Source organism: Mytilus trossulus, chromosome 12, assembly GCF_036588685.1.
Source record: "Mytilus trossulus isolate FHL-02 chromosome 12, PNRI_Mtr1.1.1.hap1, whole genome shotgun sequence".
Lineage (NCBI taxonomy): Eukaryota > Metazoa > Mollusca > Bivalvia > Mytilida > Mytilidae > Mytilus > Mytilus trossulus.
Genome location: NC_086384.1, coordinates 22,314,391 through 22,336,847, shown reverse-complemented (window position 1 = coordinate 22,336,847; position 22,457 = coordinate 22,314,391). Strand labels below are relative to the sequence as shown.

The 22,457-nt window shown below is 32.5% G+C and overlaps 2 protein-coding genes across 2 annotated transcripts; one reads left to right on the top strand and one right to left on the bottom strand.

The window, feature by feature from the left end:
- Positions 1 to 2,073: 2,073 nt before the first annotated feature.
- LOC134692315 (heavy metal-binding protein HIP-like) lies at positions 2,074 to 4,754 on the top strand. The gene is made up of 2 exons (XM_063552764.1): positions 2,074 to 2,419; positions 4,345 to 4,754. Exons 1-2 carry the CDS (start codon positions 2,074 to 2,076, stop codon positions 4,752 to 4,754), a joined length of 756 nt encoding a protein of 251 aa, XP_063408834.1.
- A 4,735-nt stretch (positions 4,755 to 9,489) lies between these two features.
- On the bottom strand, positions 9,490 to 20,636 carry LOC134693131 (uncharacterized protein MCAP_0864-like). The gene is made up of 3 exons (XM_063553837.1): positions 19,920 to 20,636; positions 15,245 to 15,328; positions 9,490 to 9,687 (listed from the first exon to the last, which is right to left on the bottom strand). The coding sequence occupies exons 1-3, from the start codon at positions 20,575 to 20,577 to the stop codon at positions 9,644 to 9,646; spliced, it is 786 nt and encodes a 261-aa protein (XP_063409907.1). The 5' UTR covers positions 20,578 to 20,636; the 3' UTR covers positions 9,490 to 9,643.
- Positions 20,637 to 22,457: the final 1,821 nt, after the last annotated feature.

Genomic DNA, 22,457 nt, shown 5'->3' with positions numbered 1-22,457 from the left:
TTTTTTTTATATCGGCGCCTTTTTTATCAGATGGTATAGGTTTTCCTCATTGTGAAATGTTGTACATTGGACTATAATAATTGTTTTATAAATACACCCATTTCATTTAAACTTAGGTGTAAAGTTGTCTCACTGGCCATCACACCACTTCCTCAAAGCTTTAGATGTAAAAATAAAAGGAGAAAAGAACTTAAATAAAGCAATTGGAATGCCATGTAAGTCATCCGGCAAACTAAGTTCAACGAGATCCTATGTCTGCTTTCGTCTAGGCGAATGTGGACAAACATCGGTATTTGGAAGAGCCTTAAATTGTGACAAGTAAGCAATTAAAGTTTTATTGACTGTACTATACTTTCTCTGGAATATATTTATTAACTGTTCATTTCATCTAGAATAATGTTGAAAGTCTCAATTTTCAATAGAAACATTCCTATCTGATGTAAGTTGGTTAAACATTGAAATTTTGGCTTTGTATGACTGATATTTTAAGTTCAACTAATTTGACTAAGTTAACAGATAAACATTTACAATAAAATACAGAAAAAGAGTCGTCAAAACCATCTCGAATACCTTGACAAGAAAGTGATTTGTGAAGGTTTTTGTCAACGAACTGTACAATGATTATTTAAAAACGCACAACGAACGAGACACATTTGGTTGAACGAACAATACAGTAAAAGAAAACTTATTACGTATGCTATTGCGTTTACTCGAAGTTCTACGGAACATTTGAAGGCACACAGTAATGCAACGTATAGCTATTTACTATTGCCTAAGGTATTTTAAAATACGCAAATGTGTATGTACGAAAAGATATTCAGCATTGTTAATCTCATAAAACGTATGAAATTGCGCCATGTCTGTGCGTTTTGCATCGAACAGTTTTATGAAACGTTCTATGCAATATCTAAAACTTACAACAACTGTATAATCAAATAAATAAACTATCATGCACATTGACATATTTATATTTAATCGTATAAGTTCTAGAGAGGCAATCGAAATTGTTGTCATCCCAAATGTTGTCCTGATTATCGCTTCGAACGCATTAACTTCATGATTCATTTATATCGGGGCTATACGGGGTGTGGTTTAATGAATGGGTTAAACAGATACCATGCACAGATTAGAACTGAGTTTTTTTTATAGAGCACATCATTTCATCTTGAAGTCTGTACTAAGGTTTATGAATTTATAATTTATGACTTTTTTGGTTGATCATTATAGAATGTTTATTTCACAAATGTTTATAGGTCATGTTCCCGTTGTCGTATGTTTCGTCTTTCTTAAGACAAGTCATTGGCCAAAAATGTATTGCATTGTTTTCTATTTACTTAAAAAAATGCCATAGATTAGGAAACAATAAAAATCCGCCATAAATTAGGAAACTACAAGAAGATTAGGATTGTAAAAAATCTGCCATAGATTTGGAATGGCATGACGTCATATATACTATAGAGTCAACCATAGAATTGGAGCCCACCATAGATTTTAGTCCTGCATGTATATGCCGTTAATTCCGTTAACAAAAATTACACGTTTATTCAATCAATACGAACTGTAATTGTTTATTTCTTTGAATTGAACTGATAATTCTACTTTCGTTTTTGACTTGATAATATTATTGCATTGAACATTCATATATTTCTTTCGTACATATTGCAAAATATTGTATTTTTATTTCTTTTAGTTTACCAAATACTCTCTGTAAAAAAAACTGTATCCCTTCTGGTGGAATTATAATCTACAATCTCCACACACAAGTTGTTATTTTTATAATTTTCAAAAACTGCGATTCAATCACATTGTTGTAGTAGTTTTGTCAGGCGGATCAAACATTACTTATGCAGAATAATGCGGGAATAAAGAGTTCGGAAATGGTAGAAAATTTAAAAATTATGAAAATTTCTAAAAATGAAAAAAGAGAAAAAAAAATTAAAAAATAAATACAAGTAAGAAAGGTATAAGACCCTCCAACCAAGCACTATATTTAAACATATATACATAAACGTGTGTAAATAATAAGTCACTCACCCATGTCATTACTGGTATAAACATATTGTGCTTTTAAATATGTGTGTAATGGAGAATTATCTAACTATTTTGCTACTGTCTGGATTAGTTTTGTTGAGTGCATTCTATGGATACAATGTTGAACAAAGAATTGTTCAAATAAAAAAGGAGTTCATTAACGCAGAAATCCATCACAAGAATGAAATGAAGAAAGTCAATAAAGAAATGAAATCGATTAGTAACCAAGTTAAAGGACATCTTAACGAAATGATTGAGAAAGAAAGTGCATACAGGAAGGAAATAGATCAAACGAACGAAATTGTTTCGAAGTTACACAACGAAACTATAAAGCTACTCACAGAAACTAACAACAGTTACGTAAACACATTAAAGGACAGTAAAAAAGGTAACACACGCAGTCTACATTACAAAACAGCTTAATAAATTATCAGTTTTACAGCACATTTCAGCGAGTATGAAGCTATATGTAGATTCTTTGGTTAGCTTCCTTGCTAGCTCAATCATGAAATGATTATTAGGTAAGGTAAACAAGCCTTTGGGTGGAGTCAATAGTTAAACAGAGAACCAATCAGAACTAGTGACAGAATATAAACATTGTAAAACTAGTTTTACAAGTCTTTGAAAATAAGTTTTCAATCTAAATTTAAATGATTTATTTAAAATTATAAGCAAATTCAAAAGCATGTTGAAGGTGTGTTTGATTCGCCAATTTTATTTCAATCAATTACTCAGTTCATTTATAAATCCATGTATGTTTATGTACTTTACAATGGTTACAATAACGGCGTATATATAAGGTTTATGACCCCTTCTAGATCTGTTGCCTTTGAATTACGAATTATCAAACTTCCAATAATATAAAAACAGCAAAAATAATGAATAATAAAGATGGGCTATTTTGAACATATACAAATTAAAGGGGAAACTTCGAGCATTATTAGTTATAGTTTCATTGCATAGAAAAGAGGGACAAAAGATACCAGAGGGACAGTCAATGATAGAGATTACTCACTTGATTTTCTATGATGTGCTAGCGTTAATTGACTTTGTTTATAAAAGTCCTAAACAACCTTTTACTTAAAAAAATCACAAAAGTCGAGCGCACCCTGGAAAGTGTACTTAAATTGATCCATATTTACATTTGTTTAAACCAATATCTAATAACTTTATAAACTTGTTTTTAAGGAAATCATTGCTAGCACTGCTTGCAATCCTCCATCTATCAAACACCAAATTGCCAACTATGAGAGTACAAGGGGAACGCTGTGGATTTTCTATAAAATTTCCATTTGTTTAGCATTGAAACAACACTAAATGTTATCATCCTTGAACAAAACATAAACCGTAACTCTGCTTCTAATTTATTGTAATACAAAGATTTTTTTAATTTTTTATGAAATAACATTTAATTTGCAAAGTTGTTTAGGTAAACCTGTTTGCATGAAACATACAAATTATAAACAGGCCATTGATATGAGTGTTTTCATTGGATGATGAATTGGTGCTATGCTCCTCCCAATTTTAAGGTAATAATCATTTCATGGTTGAGCTAGCAAGGAAGCTAACCAAAGAATCTACCTGTAGCTTCATACTCGCTGAAATGTGCTGTAAATGGTCTTTGACTTCGTATTTGATTAGGATTCCGTACTGTTTTGATGCAAATGTCATTGTTGCGTTATATATATTAAGACGAAATCATCAATAGCAAATCAAGTTGCTAGTCTGGTACCTTCATCAGTTTTTATCAAGAGCATTAATTATTACAACATATTTTACAAGTTAATTGAAAAATTGATTTTTGTCCCTAACATGCATAAAATATTTGCCAATGGACACTTATGATATATTTTTATAGAAGTAAACTTATCACAACTTGTAATTGTTGAACGTGAATACCTATCGAGCAACAATGACATGTAACCATGTTCTAGTGAAGGACGGTCCCCCTACCGAATTATCCCTCATGTGTCTCTTTCTCTTTACATCTAACAGTTTCAAGACAATTATTGTTAGGTGTTGACACGTTCAATCTATCAAGAAAAAAATGTTACATCCTCTTCAACAATTTCCGGCACCAATAACAAAATGGACTCTGACAATTGTCTAGCAATGAAAGCATTTGTCTTGGTGGATAAGCCATGTCTTTAACCAACAATTAACCACGTATAACACATTTCCATAATAATCTCCTGATAAACCAAAATTCATTTTCCGAAAAAAACAAAATATCAACATTTCTGCGATTTCCCTAAGATAATTGAATTATTTTTAGAAATTCAGTATATTTTCTTATGTGTCATTATTTTACAGAATGCAACAAACACAATGGCATATCGTTCTCTGCGAGACTTGGAACCTCTATTAAAGATATTAAACCTTGGCATACGGTGATATTTGATAAAGTGATTTCTAACGATGGTAACTCTTATAACGCCGACACTGGTGTTTTTACGGCCCCAATAGCAGGAACATACTATTTCACATCTACAATATTTACAAGAAGGGGATCAACATTAGAATTGGCACTTAAAGTAAATGAACAGACTGCAATGTTTATGTATACATGTGCTTCGTCTATAATAGGTAATACTGCAACAAACAGCATTATTGTAAAACTAAAAAAGGAAAATAAAGTAAAACTCGTCAAGCATGATATATGGGGAGTGCATCCTTTCTTCATTCATCACGATGGGAGCACATTCTCTGGTTTCTTACTATAGTCTTTATATTTCTGAAGCATTTTGGGAAAAAAAATATTCAATTGAATTATGAAGTATTATCTTGAAATAATATACTTGATAAAATTAAACAAATGCTTTTGTAATTTTCCTTAATATAAATACATGAGAGTGATATCTTAAATAACTAAATATGGCGTAGACTGATAAACATTCAATAATATTTAGATAAAGATATCTTTTTATCATATACGAAGCATTTATAACTTCAATTCAACAACTTCTTTTTGGTACTTTTATCATGTCACTGTGCAAAATAAGATCGCATTGGTGGTGATAATATTAAAAAAGAGGTGCTAAAATCATTCTGAACTAGGAAACCTAAAATTGGTGCATTAGAAATGCAGTTCAACAATCAATAGCAAATATTTGAATCGTCAAATTGTCATTTTACATGAATGGAACGTATACTAAAATAATAACCCATTTAATGACGTAAATGAGAATTAAAGGAAACCCATAATTTTGAAGCTGGGATGAGATGCATAGTTGATGTAGTTGCTGATTATCCCAATCATGGTTATTTTTTTTATTGAAAAGACACATTTATGTTATAATTTTGAACGGAACTCTCATTTTATCAATGATACTGAATTTATTCCTGATCAGTACTGTGACAGAAGTACCAGTTGATGGCGATTTTGTTTAAATTCTACTCATGACGAGATGAAGAGTGAAATAACTTTGATGTTTCCATACGATATTTATGCTAAGAAATGCATATCATGAGGTGTGAGGATTTAAGGTCTTGGCCAGTGACATATAGAATGATGTGTCAATTATAAAAAACAATGTGTCAAAAATATAAAATCAATCATCTTAACAATATCCATTTCAAAAATCATTAAAAGAAAGAGGGCGCAATATAACAAGAGAGTATTTCCCAACAAAACAAGGTGCATACAATACAAAAACCTATTTATCTCAAAAAGGTTGGTGAAAAAAATTTCCAAGTTCTGCCCGGTTTTCTTTGACATATCCTCTTTTAAAAAAACTATTAAGTAAAACGAAAAGACGAATATAAGTCCACATCACACCACATCAAAACTTACGAAAACCCACCACGAATCCTTGCAATGACTCGGTGATGTCACAATCAAGAGAAGAGCTCGAATTTGTAATAGACAACCAACCCGGGATGACATCCACAAAGCATTCGAGAAAATACCTTCAAATTTAACAATTGAAACCCTTTGTTTTGTAGCTTCATTGTAATCTTTCAATACAATCATGATAGGCAACGAAAGCTCTGGAATATCTTATCAACTCGGGGATGTATATTTTATTAACAGGCGCTGCTGGAATGTTGCTACATATACATAGAGTATTATGCAGGAGAAATTAATATCAACTTGTCTGTCGTAAAGTTTTTCTCTCGACCAACCCTCAATGTATATTTTAGGTCAAGATATTATGCAGACTTAATTTTATCTGCGGTATCCATTATTTCATGGTCGTGGGGTATAGGCGTTTAACATAGTCAATATTTTTAAACAGTTATTAGTGAGAAGAATAGTTAGTCAATTTTTATAGCGGCTAATAATTAAAAAAAGAAACTATATATAATCGGTATAAAAATGAATTGTACTGTCGTTTTAATCTTTCACAGAATTGGGTCAAAAAAGAAAAAAACAACATAGCATAACCTTACGAAAGGAAACACCGTTAGTAAGGTCAAGGGAATATGTAAATAATTGAGGTTGCTCCTTATGAAAGTAAACTAACAATCGGGGCATATATTCATGAGTATTGAAAACGTAACATCCGTCTCAAATGCATGCTAGTAACTAATATTTTGGTCTTAGAATCATGTTCCTTTTTATAAGTGTTGTTATTGGCTTTGAAGTAGCTATCAGTAACTGCTAGAACTTACAGATATGTGTTTCTTAAGTGGTTTCGTAGTTGCTTTTGTGATGAGCAAAGCCCTTTTCGAATCACTTTCATATTTGTTTTCTATGTTCGGATTTTATACCACTGTCCCAGTTTGTGTTTTTTTCCCCTGATGCATTCAGTATGTGTGTGTTCCAAGTCAGAATCCTGTAATAAAGAAGTTGCAGTTTGTTGTTGAATATTATATCTGCTTTTGGTTTCCTGGCTTCCTGGATTAGTTATTATATAAAGTTGTATATGCCACGGAAACAGTAATTGAACAATTTGAATATCATGCATTTGTACGTATATTCCATCGTAATTATCTCAAAAGAGAAGCGCCAGATGTTAATTGACACTGATATCTTGCATTATATATTAGAAATTTTGCTAACATTTAGATTTTAAATATTATGGAAATGTTAATTTGATTTTAAAGAATAGGTAAAGAACCAGTTATCATTGAAACGATCATACAAGAAAGTAGAGCATATTTGTTTTTTTAGTTCCTTTTCCTATATAAATAAGATATATATTTGGGTAGTTTTAGTTTGAACGACAAAATAATTTTACTCGCGTAGTGGTATTAACCATCTGTGGATTCTTAAAAATTCTGAGAAACATCTGGATAATTTTAAATCTCAGTCTGTTTCAGAGATATGTTCTAACATAACTTCTGTTTTTTAACCCTCAATACCACCATTCCCGATATGAAATTATAATTTTTTGAAAATACTTTAAACGACAAAATTATTTTATATTTCTCCCTATGTGGTTTTTACATTTGATTTTAAAAAGTAATCATATATGCTTTTTGTGCTTTTTTGTTAAATATTTGTTTGGTTTGAGATTGTGACACAGTGATGACTGCTGTACCCATATTTTGACTATTTGTCTATCATGTCTTTGTTGTTCACGCATCGTTTCAAATGTAACGGAATTTGTTACGACTGGCATACAGGTGATTCGGCGCTATAAATCAATCAACCATTTTCTATATTTTATAATGCCTTTACAAAGTCAGGAATATAACAGTTGTTGTCCATTCGTTTGATGTGCTTTTTCATTTGATTTTGCATTTGATTAGAGACTTTCCGTTTTGAATTTTCCTCGGAGTTCAGTATTTTTGTGATTTTACGTTTGAGTATCAAATGAAAGCTTATGGACTAAAGGACTGAAGATAACAGTAAAAACCCTGTAAAAATGTTACATTTAATCATAAAAATTGTGATAGGAAAACCCATTTAACTAAGTCAGGAATATGACAGTTATCATTCAATATTCAACGATCCGGATAAACTTATCGATCCTTTAAATAAAGGCAACAGTAGTTTACCGCTATTCGGAAAAATAAATCGATTGAGAGAAAACAAATCCGGTTTACAAACAAAAACAGAGGTAGACACATCAACTATAAGAGGAAAACAACGATGCTCATTGTTGAAGGCCGTACGGTGACCTATAGTTGTTAATGTTTTGTCTTTTTGGTCTTTTGTGGATAGTTGTCTCATTGGCAATCATACCTTATCTTCTATTTTATTCTTAAAGGTTATCAAGACAACACTGTAATTTTATATCTGAATATTGTTTTATTGGTATTATGGTAGTAAGATTGATGTTGTTATCAGTAAATTTTTATATTTCTAAACATTTCGTTATATACATATGCACATTCATGAATCTACAATCCGTTGATATCTGTATTTTGGAAATGTACACGTTGACTCTTTTTTTAATAAAAAAGAGTCTTTACACTAAATTCATTGGATGTTTGATTTGTACTGATTGATATTTTAGTCATTAATGCGTGATTTTGCTGTTGAGTTGAACGAACATGGAAAACTGTTCTGATAAAAAGTAATGTTTTGTAAGTAAGATAAAGGAACCATACTAAATATATTTACCAGAATTATCTTATCTAAGCATTGTAAGGAAATATTGATATTCTAAATGTGTAAAGCTTGTTGATGGAAAGATTGAGATGACATACTGCAATAAGTTTATGTACTATATGCATTTGTATATAACTAGGGCATTTTAGATGAAGGTAAATCACTCAAAATAACATATCTGATTTTATATACATGTGTATAAGCTTGACGGCATATCTGATTGAAGTGTGCTGATACGAAAAACTCTAGATTGAAATTTTGACTCTTATTGTCGTTGGAGCGATAGTATGCTCCGTTTATAGACTCTTTATGCAGGAATGAAAAAAAAATTAAAATGAAAAATCTAGAAAAGTGTATAATTTTCTGAAAACACAAAATGCATTTAAGAATTAAATGCTTCTTTTTGTAAATTCATTGGGATGTAAAAGGTTGACAGAAAACATTTTGAATGAAGCGCGGTAGCGTTTTCCAGCAGCATTTCAACGTTGATCTATAACGTTGAAAAGATGTTGAATTAACTGATGATTTTGAAAATTAGAACAACGTTTAATATCTGACGTAAAAAACGTAATATTTTCAACATTGTATCGACGTTGATTTTTTCGTTGAATACAGTTTGAAACGTAACATTAACACAACAGTGTTTCAAGTTGAAATAAGCAATTTATGACTTCTTGTTGGTTCATCTGTCATATTTATTTGTCATGACAAAAATAGGCGGGTTGTTTTTCGTTTTAATTGTTTAAAACAAATTTTGTCCGTGTATTCTTTTGCGGACAATACGTTGTGGTGTTTGCTTATTTTTGAAAACCGTTAAGTGACCTCCACATCAATGAACTCTGATGGATAACTGTCTCATTGGCAATCATACCACATCTCCTGATATCTGAAATACTTAGTCACCACAAACAATATTGAAGCCGCTTGACTCGACAGGGGACATCAGCAAGATTTGATCTTTAATAGGTTATGACAAAAGCTCATATGGCCAATATGTGATCTGGCAAATAAATACAAACAATCTGTGAGTTTATTCTTAATTTTTTCGTGAAAATGAATTGTAGTCTCTGAACCCCTCTGGCCATTTCTATTGCATATCCCTTCTTTGATTCAGCGTCTGTTATGTTTATGATGTTTATGATGTTTGTGTTTTCCTAAAAAAAAACACGAATAACATTAGGTAAGCATAAATTAACAACTACTTTGAACGTTTTTAAATTAATTTACTGGTTTACATAAACGCGGATCCGTTTTACGATTTTTTGCTACTGTACATGTAGCAATACAATACAATACAATATGCTTTATTTCAAAAACATTCCGTCACATTGACATGTGAAACAAGAGGTAAATTACAAAATCACACACAATGCCACCTATCTCGAGCACCAGGTTCTTTTATTACAAATGCCACCTATTCCAAGCATAATTAAGAATTTATTGTAACAATGCCACCCATCACGATCACGAGGTTTTATTGTAACAATGCCGCCTATTACGAGCACTAGGAATAATTGTTATAATGCCACCCATCTAAAGCATCAGGATGTATTAATAAAATGCAACCTATCTCGAGCACCAGGAACTTTTGTACAAATGCCACCTATTACGAGCACCAGGATCTATTGTTACAAAGTCACGAATTTGGAGCATCAGGGTATATTGTAATAATGACACCCGTCTTATTGATTGCAGTTTATGTTTTAAATTTGATATGCATAAAAAAATAGGTATACAAATAAACTCAAATGTCTATATTCATAAGGTAAGGGCCCATATAAAGTATATAAATCAACAGAAATCACAAAGTTCATACAGTATCCACACAAACAACAAATGCAACTTTAGGTGAGAGGTACGTAAATGAACGCCTCTAGCGGAATTCGACGTTTGTTGCTGTGTGAGTTATCTTCCGTACACCCGAAAAAATAATTTCAAGATGTCGGAATAAACTCCGATCTGTCGGAATAATGGTCAATTTGGTGGAAGAGTATTAAATGCATCTCATCAAAATGTAACGAAAATTGAAGTATGTAAAATGAAATATCTTGTAACAGTTAAACAGTGCTTTCTCCCAAGAAAATGAAAGAAACTTGGCATTTCATGATGGTCGGAGAGTGATTGAGTTGGGATCAGCTGGGTTTACTAGCTGACCAACATTAATGCTTCAAGAACTTTTTTTATCATAAAGTTTCTTCAAAACTGTTAAAAAATACAAACATGGGTCTCGGAAGTACTTTGTTTATACCTTTAGGTAGCTGTCCATACATTAACTTACTATACGCTGGTAATTGTCACAGATCAGAGACTTTACTTGAAAATCGGGAATGTTGATATGAGACGTGAAAACGAAATGTATGTTGATAAGAATATCAAAAACACGTCCACCAGCAGTGGCATCGTCCCAGTGGTGTAAATAGTTATCAAAAGTACCAGGATTATAATTTATACGCCAGACGCGCGTTTCGTCTACATAAGACTCATCAGTGACGCTCAGATCAAAATAGTGAAAAAGCCAAACAAATACAAAGTTGAAGAGCTTTGAGGATCCAAAATTCCAAAAAGTTGTGCCAAATACGGCTAAGGTAATCTACTCCTGGGGTAAGAAAATCCTTAGTTTTTCGAATAATTCAAAGTTTTGTAAACAGAAAATTTATAAAAATGACCATATAATTGATATTCATGTCAACACCGAAGTGCTGACTACTGGGCTGGTGATACCCTCGGGGACGAAACGTCCACCAGCAGTGGCATCGACCCAGTGGTGTAAATAGTTATCAAAAGTACCAGGATTATAATTTATACGCCAGACGCGCGTTTCGTCTACATAAGACTCATCAGTGACGCTCAGATCAAAATAGTTAAAAAGCCAAACAAATACAAAGTTGAAGAGCTTTGAGGATCCAAAATTCCAAAAAGTTGTGCCAAATACGGCTAAGGTAATCTACTCCTGGGGTAAGAAAATCCTTAGTTTTTCGAATAATTCAAAGTTTTGTAAACAGAAAATTTATAAAAATGACAATATAATTGATATTCATGTCAACACCGAAGTGCTGACTACTGGGCTGGTGACATCAACCAAACAATGTTAGATCTGTAAATTTGCCTTTGCAAATTTTTTGTTCTTCCCTCGCAGGGATTCGAACCCATGCTACTGTGATATCGTGACACCAAATCGCCTGCACTGCAGCCGTCCCGCTAGACCACCCGACCACCTGGGCTGTACAAAAATACACCTTTCCTCGTTGTATCGGTCACGCGTTGTCTTATTTTTGATATTCCAATAAGGCGATTAGTTATACTATAAAAATTATGAATAAACACGAATGCAGCCACTTTTATTTAAGACGGAAACCGTCTAAAATTGTGAAAATTTCAGTAATTTAGCATGTCTTATAAGCAACACGACGGGTGCCACATGTGGAGCAGGATCTGCTAACCCTTCCGGAGCACATGATATCACCCCTAGTTATTGGTGGGTTTCGTGTTGTTTATTCCTTAGTTTTCTATGTTGTGTCATGTGTACTATTGTTTTTCTGTTTGTCTTTTTCATTTTTAGCCTTGGCGTTGTCAGTTTGTTTTAGATTTATGAGTTTGACTGTCCCTTTGGTATCTTTCGTCCCTCTTTTAATTATATTAGTACCCGATATATGTGCATGGTATTGTCAAAAACAGCCCATATTTGTGGAGCAGAAGCATTCTACTTTCCAATTAAAAGCTATAAGATTACATTTTCACAATTTTGCAAAACTGCTATATTTTAGGAGCAAAATTGGGTCTTATTGAACCTACTCTTTTGAAGGGACAATAAACTTGAACGTGAATCGAAAATGGGGATTGGGCCTTGTACAAGGACAAACAGGAAGTAAATATATCTTTCAAATGAACGAAAATCAAATTTAAATGTTACACGTTGCTTTTCCAGCACGAAAATACGGCATGGGAAAAATAGAGATCCGATGCATGAAAATTAATACTTACCGCCACTTCAAAAATAAAATAATTAGCAAAGAACATATATTATACTTAAGAATTAGAAATTTCTCCCTCCATCAATCAATTCATTTTAAAATGCGCAAAATTTCGGAACTACCGTAATTTCTTTTTCGGTTGATACTGTTTGTCTACATGTGCAAATGCTGCTATAAAAATTTAGAAATAGAGTTTTTTTTATTTTTTTACGTATTTCTTCTTATTTTTTTGCAATAAATGAAATTTTGCAAAACATTCTAAGTACGAACAAGAATATTGTGGCATAAATTACGAGACACATAATGCCGTTGCAATTTCCAATCGCTGCAACATATGATTAATACGTTAAAACTCCTTCAAAGTCGGTTCTTCAAAATCACATGCAGCTTTTCTATTTAGTACATTGTTTGCTTGATCATTACAGTTCACAAAATCTAGACTGGATACATTTATCAGAACGTCATATAATGTGTGTTCAAAGTCCTTGTTGAACACTATAATATATAAATAACACATAACTGAGTGGGGGATAGAGCAGATTGGTACCCCAAGAAAACATTGTCAACCGCGGTGAAGCCGAGTAACAAAAAAAAACCACCAAAAGTTAATAAGTTGGAATTTGTATACATCTGTTTTTGAATATTCACATCTATGTACTGTCCTCACTATAATAATGGAACAAAGGCAACGAATGGAATAAAACCCAAAGAAAACACTGTCAACCGCGGTGAAGCCGAGTAACAAAAAACCAAAAGTTAATAAGTTGAAATTTATATACATTTGTTTTTAAATATTTACATGTATGCACTGTCCTCGCTATAATAATGGAACAAAAGCAACAAAAGGAAAAAAGTAGGGATACTATGCATCAAACTTTAAAATATTCTTTTTTGCTTTGCTTTTGCCTATAATATACCCCGCGTATTAAAATTTTGAACTTGTTGCCTTTTGTTGGCTGTTATTCGTGTGTTTCTTTGTCAATTGTGTTCTCCAATTCATTTATGTTGTAGTCCTGTGGTGTTGTGTTGTCATTTTGATGTTATATTTCACATAGCCAGAAAAGAGGGAGGTTTGGCATGCAATAAAACCAGGTTCAACCCACCATTTTTGCTTTACAAATGTCCTGTACCAAGTCAGGAATATGGCCATTGTTATATTATGGTTCGTTTCTGTGTGTGTTACATTTTAACGTTGCGTCGTTTGTTTTCTCTTATTTTTTATTGTAAATTCACATAGCGATAAGACGTGTCACGGTATTTGTCTATCCTAAATTCATGTATTTGGTTTTGATGTTATATTTGTTATTCTCGTGGTATTTTGTGTGATGCTTGGTCCGTTTCTGTGTGTGTTACATTTTAGTTTTGTGTCGTTGTTTTCCTCTTATATCTGATGCGTTTCCCTCGGTTTTAGTTTGTTACCCCGATTTTGTTTTGTGTCCATGAATTTATGAGTTTTGAACAGCGGTATATCACTGTTGCCTTTATTTACATTTATCCCACATGTCCTTTCGTGTCATATCAAACACAACATTTAAGTTTGCAAATGACCAGTACTATTGGATCGAAGTATGTGTTCATGTTTGTTTTGCGTTCTCGTGCCATTGAAACATAATTTTAAATATTTTATATGCATGACCTTCTGCAACTATCGGGGAATAAAAGTTTATTGTTGTTTTTAATGATTCCAGAAATATGTTATAAATACATCCAAACAAATTATAATGAAGTAGTCATTGTCTTTACAATTCTGCTGATATAGCCTTGACGTTGCGTAATCCTTTCGGCGACGTCATGATTTTTTTTTCTCTTTTTCCGTCAGCTATTCCCTTTCAACGGCTGATATATATATGACAACGGAGGTCGGTAACCCCATGAAAATTATATATCAAAAGAAAGGAAAATAATACCTTAAAAACATTTGATTTTTATAGAAAACTTGTAGGTTTGGTTTCAACGTCAGAATAAGTAAGGCTTAAATTTTCTTATTATTGGTTTAAATGAGTAGGTTCAGTAAGACCACTTTTTTGGCCCCAACATATAGCAGTTTTAGAAAATTGTGAAAATGTAATCTTTAAGCTATACTTTGGAAAGTACTATGCTTCTGCTACATAAATATGAGCTGTTTTTGACAATACAATGCACAAATTTCGCGTTCTAGCAAGTCATGCTAAATTACTGAAATCTTCAAAATTTTAGCATTTTGATAAATTTTTAGACGATTTCCGTCTAAAATGAAAGTGGCCGCATTCGTGTTCATTCATACTATTGAAATGTAAGTTGTATTTGATTTTTATTTTGACAAAAAACATCTGAAAAGTGACATTTTTTGGCATATTTGATAGAGTTTTAATATTCAAGCTCGAATCATAGCGTTTTTAATGATTAAATCAGTTAAAATATTTCATTAACTAATCAAATCAATTGAAATAAACAATTAAGTGTTTAAAAAGTGTCCAAAAACTTTCGTTAGATGAACCTGGAATTTGAGGTTAAATCGGCCCTTACCGGACCTACTCCTTTGACGTTATGTCTACATACCTTATGTTGTTTCCTTATCATTTTCAAATGTCTGCAACTCGGAAATCATATCGTTGACTTTTCATTATCTTTTGATAAGTTCTACGTGTATACAATTTCTTTTAAAAATCGCCGGACAAGCTAATTGTTTACCTATTGCCTTAACTTACATACTGAATATTGATAATTAAAAATGTTAAAAATAAAATAAATAAAAACGTACCTCGACATCTTTTACCTCCATGCCTAAATCCTTCCTCTTCATTTTTCTCTTGATCAAATTTTCCTAAAACTCTGTCCCTTAAATCTGTACAAAAATAAGAAAAACAGCGATCATTATCGCCATGCAATATTTCATATTTGTAAAATTCGAGTGAAAAATAAAAAGAAATCATTAAGAATTTCAGAGCATAGATGAAAATAATTATAATAATATGATTATGTATGACGGATTAAAATTAAAGTGGGAGCTGATAATCTAACTTCTCAAAAGTTCCTTTTCAGTAACAAATCAGTAGTAAAGAACTAAATAACTGTATGTAAGCTGAGTATGCTGTTCCAAGATTAAAGTACATATTTATTTAGAGTTGTAGTCATATTGGAATGACAACAAAATGCATGGACGATGGACACACTGAAGTCAGTAATGATATCTCTACAATATGCAATATGGCGAGGTTTTCAAAACACTTCACGTTTGCTCATTATAATTTCCAAATATTAACCTCACTCAAGTATTTAAAGACAGCAACTGATAATAATTAAAAGAAACACTTATATCTCCTCAATATTGTTCAGGTAAATTGTACAATCCCCTGTGTTTGTCTCACACTTGATGATCGCTGTCGCCTGCGGTTATACATTTATCAGCATCATGTCACGTGATAGTTCTGGGTGTGCTAATCCTCGTGTATCAGCTGTAAGTTGCCGCTCTTTCACATGCTGTTGTTTATCTATGTTTTAAATATTTCCGGATAATAACAGATTATTTCTAGTAATATATTTGGATGAATAATAATTTTTACTCCTTGGTTTTGATTGTTATTGTCTTTTTATTTTTGTATACTTTGTACGATTTTGATAAACGTCCCGGTTAGACGTCAGTTTGAGCTGATATTTCTTTTTAATATTCCTGATTTTATTAGATATTGTACAAAATAAAAGGCGACATTGATTCCAATTTTCGATAGAAAAATCCTTATTTATGAACTTCGGAGTGGCTATTTGTCCGGCTAGCCGGACAAATAGTGCTGAGACTATTTGTCCGGCCATTGCAATGCGCATGTCACAAATTCATCATATACTTGCGCGTATGACGTAATATTATCTGCAGCAGCAGCAGGGGTCAGCGTGAAACCCGATCACCGAAATGCTGGGATAATGACTGAACACGGCGGTATTAATGTCGGGGATAAATTTTCCAGTTTTTCAGCTCTTAACACGCGAATTCGACAGTATGAAGTACAAAACAATATCGAATTCTATAAAAGGGATTCAAGAAACAATTGAATCCGCAAGGAAAAGGGGAATTAAAAGGGAATTGAGCGAGGACCTCCAGTTTTATCAAATCCGATATAGCTGTATAAATGGCGGAAAAGAACACAACAGCAAAACTAATGGAGAAAGACCTAAACAAAGGTATGTTTATACAATTAAAAACATGAAAAAGTGTCGATTCATTTTCAAACACCAATAATATTTTATTTCTGATAAGAAAAAAAAGGGGGGGCACATCCACCTCCCTCAACGACCGACCTGAATATTTAAAGCTGGTTTTACCTTTTACTAGCAGGTTGGCGATATTTTAATGTACTGAAAATAAGTAAATTATCATTTGTTGTACATGTTATCTCTGGTGTTCCTTATAAAGGAAGCTGATACGGAGATTGTAAGGAATCATAAACACTGTTGGTCGGTTACTGTTCCTGTCACACAAGTTCCCATGCCGGAACACAACATATTCATTACATTAAACTCGTAAGAGTCTAAGAGAAGATGAAAACTAACACATCCGTCATCGTCTGTTCAATCATCGATATCGGCCGTCAGATGACTGCTGCATACAAACATAACATAGGCACTTGTTTTCTTTAGTCTTTAGTAAGTGTCCCAAATGACACTGTAAACACTTGTGTACGTTTCCTCTTTTGTAGTTTCTTCACATATGTAATGTTCACTCATGTAATTAATTGAAATGGTGGCTGCTGCTTAAAAAATTTTGACTTAATTTTGATTTAGAATTATAGTGTTTTTTACTGTATAGTGTTTTTGAATCTACCAGACTCCGTTAAATAATTTTCCAGATGGCACAATATCTCATTTCGATTGTCTCTATTAATGTCTTCTTCATCGATTCCTAGTAAGGTGTCTAAATCCATATGTATATTTCCTGTTATGAAGTAAATAGATGTTCTCATCCTCTCTCTAGCCTCCTCATAGTTAGAACAATGTAAAATGTAGTGTTCTACAGTTTCTGGCTCTCCACAGGAACAATTTTTGTCTGTTGATGGTATGATTTTGGATTTGTAATCATTTAGATCACAATAACCTGTTCTCAAACTAGTAATAATTGAAAACGACCATTTGGATGGTAAATCTTTTGGTATTTTTCGACAAACTTTTTGATGATAGTTATAATAATTTCTGCCACGTTGACTTGATTCCCATTGGTTCTGCCATTTTCTTAAAACACTTTCTCTTGCTGCACGTTTTATATCCTGCCTGGTTACTTCTGATGGTTCTTCAATTTTTTCAGCTTCTTTAGCTCCTTTTTTCGCCAGTGAATCAGCAATGTCATTTCCTTGGATATCAGCATGACCAGATGTCCATTCAAAATTTAATGGAATTCCTCGATAAAGGCGTTTAAATACAGCACAAACAAAGACCTTAAAAGTGAAAAAGTATTTTTTTAACAAAACTCATTTGACTTGGTTTGAATAGGACAAACACAGGATGTTTTTATACCATCCTGACTGCCATTGGTTGTTACCAAATAAACATATCACGGGATGTTACAAAATGGATGTTAATTATTTATTTTTATACCAAACGGAAAACAATTACTGCAAGACTTTTTCTATGAAACCATTGATGTTCATCCCCTTTGTCATAGTGATAATTCTTAAAATAATTAAATCTCTATTTATTATTTAACATACATTTTCTACCTTAGGGTCATGGTTCAACTCTTATCATTCATTGTCCTATATTTTGCCTAACGATCAGTTACTTGTGGTTAGCACCAAAAGATATAGAAATGAAGATAAATTACACACCTATTAACCAGACCAAGGATTTATACACAAATCTTGACCAAACATAATTAAAAATTAAAAAAAAAACAGCTGGGGGAACAAAGTCACTACAATTTTAATGCAGCTACTGATACAAATATTACCAGCACTATTCATCAGGCTAGCCGGACAAATATTCTTAGCAATATTATTGTGACTATAGCCCAACAAATAGCCCTAGCACTATTCTTCTGGCTAGCCGGACAAATAGCCCCAGCACTATTCATCCGGCTAACCGGACAAATAGCCCCAGCACTATTCATCCGGCTAACCGGACAAATAGCCCCAGCACTATTCATCCGGCTAGCCGGACAAATAGCCTCAGTACTATTTGTCCGGTTAGCCGGACTAATAGCAACTGCCTATGAACTTTTGTCAGGAAAAATATCAACCAAATGTCAACGTTGAAATGACTTTGTGTGCCGGGTGGGTTCATTTTAAAAATGTGTGCACGATCAACGCTTTTACAACCCTATAGCTATGAAGTTACTAAAAGAATAATTCAATATTATAATAAATATTGCATTTTTTCGCTATGATCATGAAAAAATGATTACTATCAAGTGCCACTTTTATTTACCTGTGCCCTTTATCGTGGAAATTTTTTCATCATGAATGTTACAATCATTTTAAAATGAATGTTAATTCCAGAATGACGCGAGATTGCTATTTGTCAATCAAAATAACGTATTATAATTAAACATTCATCTAATGTAATTATTTAAAATTTAATCAACTAGTTTCTGCCATGCCTTCCAAACTGTTCCGGGTGTACAGGTTTTCTGTACTTAGTAAAATGTGTGGTGTAAATACGGTCATATACGTTAAAACGTTATGATGAACCTTAAATAAGTAGCTGATACTAACATACATGACAATTCATTTCGCAAGACATGACGAAGATCACGTAAAACGCTTGACAGTACCAGAAAGGCCAAATAAATAAAAAATTGAGACACATTAAATCATTAGAACAAAATAGGAGGTCACGACCAATGAGGTTATTTACTGAATAAAACATTGCGCTTGAAGGGTAAAACAGGTTAGTACAGAAGCAGTGGAGTACCTGTTATATAACCCCTGCAGGTCTTAAACAAGGATAACTTAATAATGGAACCATCTCCACATGATGAATAACTTAATTATGGAACCGTCTTCACACGAAGGATAACTCTATAATAGAACCATCTCCACAAGAAGGATAACTTGATAATGGAACCGTCTCCACACGAAGGATAACCTAATAATGAAACGATCTCCACACGGAGGAGAACTTAATAATGGAATCGTTCTTTTATTGCCTATATACATTCTGATAAGTTTATGAATATGAATGTTTTCTTAACACCAATCGGCAAATATATTGTTCATTTTGGGGACTACAATTGATTTTACAATAACTCATAAAATATGTCGTTAAAATGGATGCCCCCTACGTATAAAAAGGGTAATATTTATATAATCTTTACTAGTCGGCGCGGCACGTTTGCGCTTTTTTGGACGTTTGTGCTTCAATTTATAGAAAATTTGCGTTTTAAAAAAGGTCATTTGCCCATACTAGTATCATGATATAGATGCAATATACTCAGAACTGTGTTTATTTACCTGTTTTAATCATATTTAGTTCTTCACGTAACGTATTTACGTCTGCTCTAATTTGATTTATTTCTTTCTTGTGAGCATTTTCCTTTTGTATCATTTCTTTACGAAGTATATTAATTTGCTCTTTCGTCGTATCTAGTTCTACTTTCACTTGTTTAAGTTCATTTCTCGTCGATTCCAGTTCTACTTTGACTTGTTTAAGTTCATTTTTAGTCGATTCCAATTCTACTTTCACCTGTGTAAGTTCCTTTCTCGTCGATTCCACTTCTACTTTCACTTGTGCAAGTTTATTTCTCGTCGATTCCAGTTCTACTTTCACTTGTTGAAGTTCATTTTTAGTCGATTCCAATTCTACTTTCACTTGTTTAAGTTCAATTTTAGTCGATTCCAATTCTACTTGCACTTGTTTAAGTTCCTTGCTCGTCGATTTCAATTCTACTTTCACTTGTGTAAGTTCGTTTTTCATCGATTTCAATTCTACTTTCACTTGTGTAAGTGCCTTGTTGATCGATTCCAATTCTTCCTTCACTTTCTTTATTTCATTTCCGTGTTGAAGTAACTCGTCTTTTATTTGGACTATATTTTGTTCCACTTTATGTACATATAATGCACCAAGCAAAACAATTACAGACAGTAGCAAAACAACTATATTATTCCCCATTTCTGTTATGTTTCAAAATGTACAATGTCCTTATTAGTAACATTCACGGGTGACTGACATGTTTGAATATTGTTTGAACAAAGACGTTTAAAGTCCATGAGGGTCTGCCTGGTGGACTTTTACGTTCTGATTTTTAAATGTTAGCATTTTCTCTTTTCTTTATTTTTCTCATTGATCTCAAATTTTGATGTGTTTTAGCATACAATTATTCTCTATTCAATATTGTTATTGTCCTATTTTTCTATATTCTTTTATTTTTAATTTATTATTCTTTATTCTGTAAACTGCATCCACACTTTTTCGTGGAATGGATAACTTACCTGATTTTTTTTAAAATATTGTTTGAAGGTATTTTACATGTTTCATGATTTTGGAAACAAAACATGAATTAAAAACATTTGGTGTCACTGACTTCGTAATGTCACTATATAAACCTCAGTTTCATGTTTTCCCAAAATTAACAATATTTGGTGTTATTTAAAAATTCATATAATATAATAATATCGAGGCTACAACATTGTGTACAACCATAACTCTTTTTTCACGTTGAACAGACGATTTTTATCAACCAACTTAAGATTCAAGAATGTGTTGATCCTTAAAAATATGATTTCATCATGTTGCAAAAAATGATATGCAGGACTGATGTATGCTACCATCACATAGCAACTTTACCTGACCATATCGGGAAATAGGTATTTAGTCGGATCTTAACACGTACTTGTGATTTGGTTTAAACCGGTTTTGATATAAATATACGAAGAATTGTCGAAATGTTCAGGACTTAATTAAATCCGTATTTCGGTAGGATGGTGCAGGCATACGATTTCTATTGCGTCTTACACTTTGAGAAGCGAATAATCTTTAACTACTTTATTCAAATATTTTGTATAAATGTTAATTTTGAGCTTTGAAAGTCAAGTAGCTCGAGCATTTTTCTGAGGAAGTTTTAAAAAATTGCAAAGAAATATTTTTACAGTGGGTTAGCTTTCATTAGTCTTCACTATCTATAGATTAACGACTTTTGGTTATATTTATAATTTAGAATCATCATTGAAGGTGGAGGACGATTGCACAGTAAATAAATTCTAGTGATGTGCAAAAGTGACATTCCGTTGTATTATGTGCCAATTCGAAAAATTTATGTGAGTTTTCTCTCCCCTTAACAGGTTCATTATTTTATAATTAAGTTTACGTTTCTAATATAATTTTGAATAATGGAATTTAAGTTAATAGACTTAAATTCAGTTATCGCCGGGGCCACTCACGGATTGCGTTTCATGTTTTAGATTTACCCGACATGAGTGACGTTATATTCTGTGACGTCATTTATTCCTTTTTAGAATTTCATCGCAGCAAGCAAGATGTTTAAATTTTGTAAGCGGTAAACTTGAAAACCCGCCCTCCCACTCCTTTTTATTGAACAAGATACTGCTCTTTTGTATTTATTTTTCAGGTTTTGTCGGTGATAGTGGTGATACAGATTTGACTGATGATGTTAACTCGTTTGCTGTTGAGAAAAGTGACTTTTATTTTTGAACTTTGAGCATCATAAATATATTCCCGTAAATGGCAGAATTCCCTGCATAGAATCTTAATGTTAACTATGAAATTTTAGGTTTTTGGATAATACAGACTACACTTGTGTATCCCACGGTGTTTTCTAAATTTTAAGCACCAGTGTATCCCACGGTGCATTTCATATATATCTTCACATATATCTATCAATCTACCTGGTTGCCATATTATCTTCGGGTAACCGACCATAGATCTATCTACATATACATGGTCTATGGTCTATCTATCTATCTACAACATATCTTAGTATCTATCTACAACATATCTATCTACATGTATATATATTATATATTATATGAATC

Bases quoted from the DNA above. Each gene is read 5' to 3' on its own strand.
- LOC134692315 (XM_063552764.1), top strand. From the start codon at position 2,074: ATGTGTGTAATGGAGAATTATCTAACTATTTTGCTACTGTCTGGATTA. The intron at 2,420-4,344 runs GTAACACACGCA...ATTATTTTACAG, and splicing joins ATTAAAGGACAGTAAAAAAG to AATGCAACAAACACAATGGC.
- LOC134693131 (XM_063553837.1), bottom strand. From the start codon at position 20,577: ATGGGGAATAATATAGTTGTTTTGCTACTGTCTGTAATTGTTTTGCTT. The intron at 15,329-19,919 runs GTAAATAAACAC...ATTTTTGTACAG, and splicing joins ACTAAATATGATTAAAACAG to ATTTAAGGGACAGAGTTTTA. The intron at 9,688-15,244 runs GTACGTTTTTAT...GTTTTTTTTTAG, and splicing joins TGGAGGTAAAAGATGTCGAG to GAAAACACAAACATCATAAA.